This window comes from Cottoperca gobio, chromosome 5 (genome assembly GCF_900634415.1).
Source record: "Cottoperca gobio chromosome 5, fCotGob3.1, whole genome shotgun sequence".
Taxonomy (NCBI): Eukaryota; Metazoa; Chordata; class Actinopteri; order Perciformes; family Bovichtidae; genus Cottoperca; species Cottoperca gobio.
This window is the reverse complement of record NC_041359.1, coordinates 19,747,613-19,759,217: the sequence shown is the minus strand read 5'-3', so window position 1 is coordinate 19,759,217 and position 11,605 is coordinate 19,747,613. Positions and strand designations below refer to the sequence as shown.

At 38.0% G+C, this 11,605-nt stretch overlaps 1 protein-coding gene across 1 annotated transcript in view; it reads right to left on the bottom strand.

Annotated features, from left to right (window-relative positions):
- Positions 1 to 138: 138 nt before the first annotated feature.
- Positions 139 to 11,605, bottom strand: part of inavab (innate immunity activator b) — an 18,855-nt gene continuing 7,388 nt past the window's right edge. Inside the window, 10 exon segments of the mRNA XM_029430614.1 lie at positions 139 to 1,896; positions 2,691 to 2,735; positions 2,737 to 3,397; positions 4,003 to 4,134; positions 5,119 to 5,422; positions 5,693 to 5,746; positions 5,928 to 6,159; positions 6,288 to 6,410; positions 8,219 to 8,352; positions 11,391 to 11,505. Of these exon segments, the coding sequence (XP_029286474.1) occupies positions 1,804 to 1,896; positions 2,691 to 2,735; positions 2,737 to 3,397; positions 4,003 to 4,134; positions 5,119 to 5,422; positions 5,693 to 5,746; positions 5,928 to 6,159; positions 6,288 to 6,410; positions 8,219 to 8,352; positions 11,391 to 11,445 (1,833 nt within the window). The 5' untranslated portion in view covers positions 11,446 to 11,505 and the 3' untranslated portion in view covers positions 139 to 1,803.

The window sequence follows — 11,605 nt, the reverse complement described above, 5'->3', positions numbered from 1 at the left end:
CATGCACAATATCAGGACCCCTAAAATGAAGCAGAAATGATGAGTCATCATACATTTGTATCAATTATACATGTGCTTTTGTGTGTGAAATGTCTGCTTAAAACAAAAACATAACCAGGGAGTAAATGAAACTCAACACTATGCAAACATTACTCTTTATTTTTCTTCCACAGGGTTAACACTTCACAGATATTTCAACAGCAACATAACACATAATTATAAAGGTTCACTTAAACTACTTTAACTGATAAATAAAAAAAAGACAGTAAAAAAGAGGCACACAAGGTAACATGATTGTGGTCTGTTTTTCTTTGTTTTATATACACACACACGGAGACACGGCCTTTACTGCTGCTGGTCCTCGTCTTCTTCTTTTACAAGTCTGACTGTCCAAGGGTCGAATGGTGCACATCACAATAAATAAACACATAAATAGATCACTGTGAGAGACCAGTCAGTGTGTAGCTGTTGTTTTAATTTGCTCTCATTCTCAAATGATCTACCATCAAAAGCTTGATTGATTTTTTGATTTGGAGACTTGATTGTGAATCACATATTGTCAGTGTTTCAAATACAGTTCACCTCATAGTTGTACTGGTTCTAACAAGAAGCTTAGTTTCTTAAACACTTTTGTTTAAACCAAACAATTCTGTTAAAGCTTGGGACATTTTAAGTTTCAACTGATCACGTTAATAGCTGCCAAGCATCAAGACTCTGCTTTTGTTAAATGTACTACTTTATAACTCACGCGAGTTAGTTAATATCTAGTTTCAACTAGTTGATTAAGTCCATTAGTAATTCAAGTTAACTGGCAGAGACACAGACACATGTAAGTTTAAATACAAGACACATTTGCCTCCAAAAGTACGTTTAAGAGGACAAAACTGGGATCTTAAATCTAAGCAGCTCAAGTTCATTGACATGGTGACACAATCAAGGCAACATTATACACAAATGTAGAAAGAATACTCATTTACATAATTTTACAATTAATTAATTTCATTCGTACAGCTAGGTGAAAGTATCTACCAAACTGCAGAAAGTAAACATCTGTCTCGAGCACGTACTCAAACAAATGTGCATTATGTGGCTATAGATAGCCACATCTAATGCAGCACTCTGTTGCATGACTGAGTAATCAAAGCAGTTTACTTGACTGCTTTACATGTGACTATTTTGAAATTAATCATAATTCATCTGAGATTAACTTCAACAGTGACCTAAATGTTAGTTACATGTGAAAAGTTACTTTAAAAACATTTTTCACAATCAGACTACAATGTTCAATTTTGTTGGACATTTCCGTATTAGAGCTCCTTATACCTCCGAACACTTTACTTGCCATTTCATTATATAATTTCCTGCTTTGCAGCTCAAAATGAGCCTTTATTATGACACAGAAACTCTGTGCTGATGATATCTACTTTTTTGAGGAACCAAATATCCAGTTTTGAGCTGGAGTCGTAGGTTAAAACAGCCTCAGTAACATTTAAAAAGCATCCAGCTCATACAGAGTGACTAAAAACAACAGTTACATTTTACAGAAATGCTCCAACTCCAATACAACTGCTCTGCAACTAACTTCACTTGACTGTAACTTTGGTGACTGTAGTTATTGTTGAATTACATTAACATGCTGCAGTTGTTTCACGCTCTCTATATATGCAATACAGGCTGGAAAGTTAACAGCTATGGGCTTAAACAGTTGATTTGACTTAATTTTCTGACCGCTTCACTTCATTGTAATGATTGCAGTCGCCTCCGAGTTCACATGTTCAGTTTGCGGTCCACAGTGGTCTTGCTTTACACTTGACTCACAAAGTGAGAGCCGTCATCTGCAACCCAGTGCCCCTGGGTGTCATCTGCAGCTCTCTGGAGAGCTCTTCTTTGGATCACCTTAAAAGTTAGCAAAAGAAAAAAAGACACTTTTAGAACCATGATTAAGATATGATAAGATATATAATGGCATATATTTAATTTGGTATAATGCAAAGTAATGTGCAGCTAATTCTCTTTCTTACAATAAAGACTGTGTTTTGTTTTATATTAACGGTCTTCTGTAGCATCCTGAGTTTTGTACTCTGCTGCGACTACAAACTGCTCAGGGCTGAATTCTACATGACTTGTACTTGTGACCGGTTTTAAACAAACATCTATTCTACAATCTCTTGAAACAAGATAAATGATAATATTATATAATATAAAGTTATAATTTGTTTTGCTAATACTGTCTTACAGAGATGTAGAGTTGTTGCTTAAATGTAACTTTTGTATCAAATGTGTCCTTGTGTTTCAGTGTCTGCTGGCGTGACTATATATTAAAATACTCAAAATAAAATGAAACAAAAACATTTAACAATCAATCAAGAAACACGAAATAGCATAAAAAAAAAGAAAGTTTCTGGTCAAACAGTTTCCAAATTGCCAATTTCCAAAATGCTACTTAATCCGAAATGTATTTTATTTTCCAGCAACTTTGGCATAAAACAAGCTGTGAGTTCCAAGTATTATCCCGTTTATTAAAAAGTCAATGTAATTTAAAAAATCCATCACATATTGTAGACTGTGGACAAGTAACAATAATGTCCTGCCCCCAACTACGAAATAAACAAGTCAATTACTTAATTGGCTGACAAATAGTTGTTACGACTTGTTTTTTTAGACATATCAAAATACTTTGGTCTGCTTACCTGTTCATGGTACTTCTGATTTTGGTATAAAGTGGCCTCCCGAGCAGGATATGTTTTTAACTCTGACTGCTCCCTGTCTGTCAAGAGAGCGGGACCTGGGGGACTTCATCTGACTGCGGCGGTGCCATGACTTGAGCTGCTCATTCACCACTTGTTTTGGGAGGCCATTGGAGCGGTAGTGTGGATGCTCCCACTGAGCCGGGGAGGGGGAGAGTCTGATATCAGGAGGTAAAGGCCTCTGTGCTCTCTGGTGGGGCACGGCAGGGTCTTTATAGTAATACTCATATCTGTTGGAAGGACAGGGAGCCTGTTGGGTGTAATAGGTGCGTGCCAAGTCCAGGTCAGGTTGGTAGACCATTTCTTCAGTGTAATAGGCTTTGGGGAAACTGGGGCTGGATTGGTGCCTGGGATTATGGTAAAAGCCAGTGCGTGGGAAGGCTTGAGGTCCATAGCTGCCAACTGGGCTAGAGTGCGGGAATGCAGACTGATACTGTTTGGGCAAATCAGAGAACAACTCCTGACAAGGTGAGCTGTTGTAAGATGTAAACGAGTGTTCAGAGTTGCTCTCCTCGGAGTTAACATGGTTTCCATAGTTCACCGCGGGGGGAGGAGTCTCCGGTAAAGTTATTGCATATTCTGTCAGTCGCCTCCTTGGACCTCTGGTGCGTCCACGGTCCTTTTCAAATGAAGATTCAGGGTTGGATATTCTGCAAATAGAAAATGCATTAATATGGTTACTCAGCAAACAAACTCAACTTTTAAAACATGTACATGTCACAGTGACTGATAAATAAAAAGAGAACTATCGGTGTAAAGTTAATGATATCACTACAATGTGCAGTTAATCACAGCTTCAACACAGCAGTGGTAGTAACCAGTTACATTTACTTGAGTAATTCTTTTAAATAAATTGCACATCTAGGAGTAGTTGTTTTGCAGAATACTTTTTACTATTACTCAAGTACATTTGGGTTAAATATGAGTAATTCTCTGTGACATTGGGCTACACACTTCCCACTACACTTTTACTGAGACTTATAGATATAAATCATTTTCATATTCAGCTGAGCTCACACTCGTCTGGTTCTATATCTGGCACTTTAATGACAATTAACATGCACTTCACTTGTTTAGGACATGTTTGAATGTAACTCAAGTAGATATTTATAGGTGTAGTCTTACTATTTGAGTCAATATAATTCTAAAGTAGCAATACTTTTACTTGGTTAGCATTTTTAATTACTCTACCCATCCCTGAATATAGGTGCGCTGCAGACAAACGGTACTGAAGATGTATACGAGGTGCAGCTACCTGAGGGAGAGTTGTCTGTGTACTCGCATCTCTGGCGTGGAAGGCGTGCTGCTCGACTGGGTGCGGCTCAGCCTCAGATGGGAAGCAAAAACAGCCTCCAACGGCGGCAACAATTCACTTTTGGCTGGACTGCTGAACACACAAGAAATACGTTATATTTAGTTTCTTAGTTTCTCATTTTACAAATCAAAAAATAAATCTGTTTCATGATGACATCAATCCCAATTATTAAATGTGAAGCCAACTCAATGAATGAAGTATGGAGTATAAAAGGTTTTTAACTGTATTGCCTCTGACATATTGTGGAAGTGATTGTATGTATTACTTACACAGACAGATAAAGAAGAATAAAATAATCACAAGTTGGAGTTTTTATTATAGCAATCGACTACTGGGCAATAAAACCTGAAGACTAAGTGTCAGTATAAATTAATTATAGTTCTGTGTTCTTCCCATCGACAAAGGTAGATGGCAGCATTGCACATTCATGAACATCACTGACATCTACTTTGCAATACAAGGAAAGAACAAGGAGGGTTTACGCTGGACATTATCTTTTGCTCGATGAGCTTTTGTCCAGCATCATTGAAATGAAAGTGTCTTCATCCTGCTGCATACTGACAAGGACATCACAAGCAGCCCAACTGCACCAATCAGTAGCAGCGCCTTGACGTTAGGCATGGGACGACTATTCTAGCCAATATATTATCAAGATTTTATGGAATCACTTTACCTTACATTTAGTTAAGAAACAAAGATTTTTATTGCGTCACAGATAGTAATTATGTGAAAGTTTTTAGTGAAAATCAAGCAATCAAAACCTCTTAAATAAACCTTAACCTGCATAAATAAATAAAAATACAATTGTGTGACTTTGTTCATTCTTACATGATAATTCTGTTGTTTAAATCAGGCTCTATTTTTTACTTTTAGACCATGACAGAGAGCTGAACAGCTTTTTAATGTCACTGATGTGAGGATCTTTAAGATTATCCCAAAAATAGAAATGACCAGAATCAATGTATTATTTACTAAGTAACGCAAACAACTCTTTGTTTTCACCTACACTGAAAAGTTGATAAACAGGAAAGGAGTCATGATTATGGTCTGTGTTACCTCATCTTGTTAGAGGAGCGTGACTTCCTGTTCTTCTGGTAAGGTTGGTCAAGGCTAGACTCTGTCCACGGGGAGTGCTGGATGGGAGGAAGGTCACACACGGGGCTTGAGCTTAAACTCTTAGAGTCAAAGCTCGCATGGGGAGACTGGCTTGGGGTCAGTGGCAGGGTTTGTGGAGCCACAGATGGAGACAAGTACAAGCCGTTTGTGAAGGAGTGTGAGGAGGCAGGGGGAGGCTGCGGAGGATCGGTCTCTCCTGGATCGGGGAGTCCTGAGGACAGCTGGGATGACTGACTTGTCACTTCTAGGGGAAAAAATAAATACGATTATGTAGAGTATGATACCTGCAGACTGAAATGATCATGCAGATATGTGCTCATAAAAGCAGATTTCCTGCTTTCCTCTGTTTTATATCAAGTTAAACTGAATATCTTTTGGACTGGTACAACAAAATGTACAAGATATCAACTTGAACTTTGAGAAACTAGGATGGACATTTCTCACTATTTTCTGACATTTCTACACAAATGGATGAATATATTAATCTAGAAAATAATTGGCAGATTAATCGTACCTTCATCTGGCACTATAGAATCTGACAGAGAGCTGTCATCAGATGTACCCAGATCTGAAAAAAACAAAAAGGTTATTTCACAGGTGAACGTATCAAATGAAACATTCGTATGAATCTATGAGAAGCCAAGGACTGTTCAATTAAGAATTATAAAGTTATGAAGTGATAATCAATTAGGATTATGAAAGGGGTGTGACGGCAAACTATCTTCTAAGTTTTGCCAGGCTCCTCTCACCGTGTTGTGCAATATTAAAAGCAGGAAGTGGTGATGATCGTCCGTGCTCCAGTCGGAGCTGAAAGGCCGTCTCTTGCAGCCGTTTGAGTTTTTTCTCCTCTCTCTTGCACTGCTGTAACCGGCTCTTTCTAACAGCCTTACTCGAGTGAACCTCCTCGAAGAGCTTGCGTGCTGCCTCGTATATCTTCATCTGAAGCGCCAACTCAGCATCAACAAAACTCAGTTCTGACTCCTGTAAAATGGCAGGGTGACGAGAGAGACATAACATTGTAACTCTTGAAACATTGTATGTCCTTGAGGTGTACACATTGTTTAGAAATCACATTATTCAGTTTTGCAGTGTCTAAATGCTGCTTATACCTCTGCTCCTCGAGGGAAGCTTTGTTCGTCCAGTTTAAACGCAGCTCCGATACGTCTGCGAATCTGCGGAGGCTTCTCTCCTGGCAGCAGAGGATAATCATCCGACAGTCGGCCTGTCAACTCCTGAAACACACAGGAAATATAAAAAATATAAAAAAAGGTCCACAAAGCAACTTTAACAAGAATAAAAGTAGATTCTTCTGAGGATAGATTACTCAGGCTTGGTAGAGTAGTTTTTAAAAATCTCTTTTTAAATGCAAATATATCCCTTTGGTTTCGTTTAGTTCAAATAAAGACACACACATTTCTCAAGAGTTTATTCAACCATGTCATGGCAGTTTTGAAATGATGTATCTCATTCTGCAATCTTTACAAGTTGAGGCACATATGCAGTTTGCAGAGATTTCCTTTCACAACACATTCTTTGGGTCTCACTTTCTCACTGTATCGAGTATCTGTGTCCAAACAAACCCCAGAGCATGACAGCGTATTACTGATTTCATTAAAGAAGAGTCATATAAACACTGTTACTCCGAGTCACTCAAAGCCAGCCAACTTTACAGACAGACACATGCGTAAGCACGGCGAGCTTTCTTGTTCTTTTGTCACTAAGAGTAGGGAGAGGCATCACCTCCTATTAGTTCACCTGAGCATGCCCCAACAGGAGTGCCCAGCCCGAGTGTCAACAGGTAAGAATGATCCGTCCTGGGATTTTACCCCGGAGCACCGACGCATGGCAGCGATACTCTCAAAGACATATGTGTCCAGTTTCGAAATGACTCGATGTGGCAAATGTTAGTCTTTATTTGATCCTTTTACAGTGCAAAGAGAGAAAGGAGGGATGACAGGACCAAAAGTCTCATGCTGGATACAAAACCAGGCTGTCATGGGAACATTGAAATAGCTTTGGCTCACTGAACCACCAGGATACATTTTCAAAGGCTTTGATACGTTTAAAAAAATCTGATTGCAGCCACATCATGTGGTCTGAAAGGAAAGGAATGATGTTTGTATTCTGCTCGATGGTAAAGCCAAAATAATAACGTCAGAAAAGGAGAGGAGGATAGATAAAAAGACCTTTTGTTTCCTCCCGGTAGACTGTGACTGTGACATTAAGGCCGTTTGGAAGCTAATGCAGGAAAATCTGAAAATGCATCAATTTGTTGGACATCCGAGTGTTTTGTGCTGAAACGTTGTCTAAAAATCAACAACAAAAAGAACTCAAGGCATCTTAAGTGTGGACACAAAGCTTCCTGACCCAAAGAGCATTTTCTAATTCCTCCACGTTAGTGCGGACATGGCTGAACACATCTCAGTAATGTCCCCTCTTGCAGGTAAACCTGCAGTAAAATGCGTCATCAAACATCCTGCGCTAAACTACTCCACCTATTTAATCTTTCATTAAAAGGCACTGAATCACACCCATTGTGGAAAGTACACTTTGCAACATGTTGCCTCATTACGTCAACAACTGTCTTTGAGTTTTACTTTGTCCGAGCTGTCTGCTCAAAACCTTTATTAAGATTTTAATTAGCTTAGATGATCATGATTATGTGACTCATTTGTTCTGTGACATGTTTTCAATGTTTGTATTTTATGCTGTTCATTGTAAGGGTTGGAAAGCACCACAGGCTCCACGATGCGATATTATATTGATACTTATTCACTATACGATATCATTTTAAACATTTTGCGACATGCCCCAGCATATTGTAATAACATACATTGTGATATATTATCTGTTGTATGCATTAAGATAAGGTTTTCGCCGCACAAATTTCTATTTGCAATATTAATCATTTATATAATAAAAGATCGATACTTGGCATCCGTGTATCGATACAATATTGGCATGCAAAAATATCGCAATGCTAAGCTGTATCGATTTTCTTTCCACTCTCCTCGTTGATTTGTAGATCACTTGTACTTACAGCTTCTCGGATGCAGACCTTCTTCAGCTCCAGCAGGCAGATCTCCAGTCGTTCTTGGAGAGCCTGGTGTTTGAGCTTCATGGCCCGTGTGTGCGTGGTCACATCCTTCGTGTGTGTCATTGGGCTGTCAGAGCCTGCGTAATGCAACAAGAGAGAAGCATATTGATTTATCTGAGATTATACATTTGTTATTCAGTGGAAATCAAAGTTAGAAATGTAAAGTTTTGAAATTAAAGCCAAAACCTTAAGCAGTGAAACATTTAATTCCAAAGGAAATACATAAAAATCAGTAAAAGTTCAATTGAACTTCAACTCATGATTACTTTCAATATAATTGTATCTATAAATGTAAAATGTGTATAGATATTTAGCAGATATCGACTGATTGATATACTGAAATACGAGTGTTGCGATATATCTGTATTGACGATACCCGTGATATTTAAAAAATAAAATATTGATATCATGTTAATAATACACATATGATAATATTGTGGAAATAATCCTGCCTCATACAACACAACACAAATGAGTGTAATTAATTAATAAACAGACATAATGCACAATAAACAAAGCTAAAGATGAATATTACTGATAGCATTATTTACGACAATGGAGTAGTGAAAATCTGAGGTCATGACAGCCCTACACTGAAAGGTGTTTTAGTATTAGTGGGCAACTCGGCAAACATATGTGCATGACGTGTTTGAATAAATACGTATTTTTAATCACAAGGAAAACAAAGCAAACTAAACATGCAGGAGAAAAGGAACATTGTAAGTCTATTATAAATCCATGTAAGTGATATCTCAGATAATGTTGCTACAACTGCATTTATCAGTCATTTGACTCATGTCATGTCATGTTTGAGCAATTCAATAATTCAATTAATAATTCAATTAAAAAGTATATATGTCAGTTATAAAATTAAAAATGTAATTCCCCAATATTCAACAATATTCATGTTGATGGTGATCTTTGCCACTCCTGTGTACTTTTGCCCTATTCTATATTATTTTAATTTTTAACGTTGCTTGTAAGTATTCTGACATGCTCATATTATGCTGCCATCACTATTATTATACTGCTTCAGATTAAATCTGGAGGACACTACAGACAACACAAGGGTTACATTAACAGAACATACCTTTTGTTTTTATCGTTGTTGTTTTCTTTAGTGGCATGCAGAATGACTGGCAGGATCTACGTAACTAAACAATGTGCGAGTGTTGGACTGGTGCTGTCTGTAGCCTCGGTGACTAATGACATTAAGATTAGTCTCAGGGCTGTGGGAGTGGCTTGAGGCTAAATGCATTGAGTGCCACATACCTTCAGAGATTATTAACAGAATCCCTGCAGGTACTGACAAACATCTGAGGTGCGACAGGAAAGGAGTATGACAGCACTACAATAGGGCAAAGAATTCCTCTTCCTCGAGTGACAATCCCCCCATTCTTTGTGGATCGACCCTTTTTCATTGTATAGGGTAGACATCACGTGGCTCAATTAAGGCGCAAGGAATGTCAGAAAGGCCAGAACTAAATCGGTGGACACTGCTGGGCGTAGCAAAGACAAGACAGCCCAAGTTTGCTGTTAATCTATGGTAGTGTTACCATATGAGACTGAGGGATATAATGGAAATACTTGTCAATAAATTGTCAGAAAAGAGTGAAAAATGTCCATCGCAATTTTTCAAAAGCACAAAATCACATATTCAAACCGCCTCAACTATCCAAAATGAAAAGCTATCCAGTTTAATTTCACAGAAAACTAAATCAAAAAACAAAAAAAGAGAAGCTGGAGCCAGAGAAGTTTTGTCAATTTTGCTTAAGAAATGAGGGAGCTGAGTGAAATCTGACTTCAGTTGTGTCTTAAGACTGCAGGTTTAAAATGAAACCTCTGTGACCTGCTCCTCACCTCTGCTTGAGGCCAACAGCTCGAGGCTACATTAGTTGGCACTATCACAAAACACCTAAATCTCTGACAGAACTGTTGTTGCATTGTGGGTAATGTCGGCACCAGGTTTCTAAAAAGTAAGAAATATGAATGGAACAAAAAAAGACAATATCTTATTTGATCCCTTTTTCGTTTACTTATCCCTTTTTTTTATTTTTAAATAAACTATTCATCGGGATAGACAACGTTGCAATGCTTAAATCGGTGGAGTGCTCTTTTAATCATGATCAGTTGCGATGCGTCCTCCATGTTGCGCAGGATACAGAGTCACAATGGACCACATGCATTTTAGTCCCTGCTCGAGTTCTCTTTAACAAAGTAGATAACTTGTACTTGTTTTTAAACTGGCTGGAATAACTTCCTAAAATAAATTAAATCTGGGGTGTGTTGAGTGTGGGGAGTTGATTTAAGAGTGTAGATCACCAAGAGAACTATAGCAGAAGTGCGTTATTCTCTGAAGGATGTAATTTAACTAAATATTGGGTGAAGCACAAGCGTGACGGATTCAATAATGACCTTGCAATAAATTTGGCAAACTACTGTTTCAGGAGAAGATTTATGTCTCCAGCTGAGTCTAAATTTAACAGCAGTGAAGTAGATAATGAGCAGGTTGAAGTAAATCGTCTCTTCGACAGAAAGACATCAACATAAAAAGCTAGTTGGAAAGTTTTTATTTATCTTCTGTCTGAGGTCATTTAAAAGCAGGTGTTGCGATAAGATTACCACGGGCTTGACTAAGGTGTGTACTTAGTTTCAACATTGATTTGAGCCTCCAGCAAGGCACCTGAAGGAGCTTGATGCTTTTTAAATGAATGTGTAATTTAAAATCAAGGGTGCAAGTCTCACACAACGTCGTCAATATAAATTTCACGTCTGAATAGTCAAAGAACATTTTGATAACTGTTCAAACCTTTGACAAAACAAGACATGTAAAGGCATCATCTCAGACTCTGAGAAACTGGGATGGACATTCTTCCATATTTTGTAACATTTTATAGACCAAACGATTAATCGAGAAAGTAAATCGCTAGATTAATCAATGAAGAGAATCGTTAGTTGAAGCCCTACAAGTCGTTATATCCTGAGATAAATGTAGCTTTGATGATCAAATGTAATTGTTATGTTGCAGTGGCATTACTCTATACTACACGGAGAGACTTGTCTGGAAAATACTGAATGAATGTGCATTCCTTCATTTAACGACAAAATGTTTTACCTGAATGAAGGATGATGCCGCTGTCAGTGTCACTGATCTCTCCGTTGCCCTCCATGTCAGTGAATCGACTTCCTGTTGCTATTCTTCAGTGGATAACTTTGACGCTCACCATTTCCTGTAAAGTATTATTTCAGCTTTAGCATCCATCACTCTTTTCAAGCTTTTTTAAGTCTATATCAACCTGAATTTCACAAAAATTAAGGATCATTTGTGGC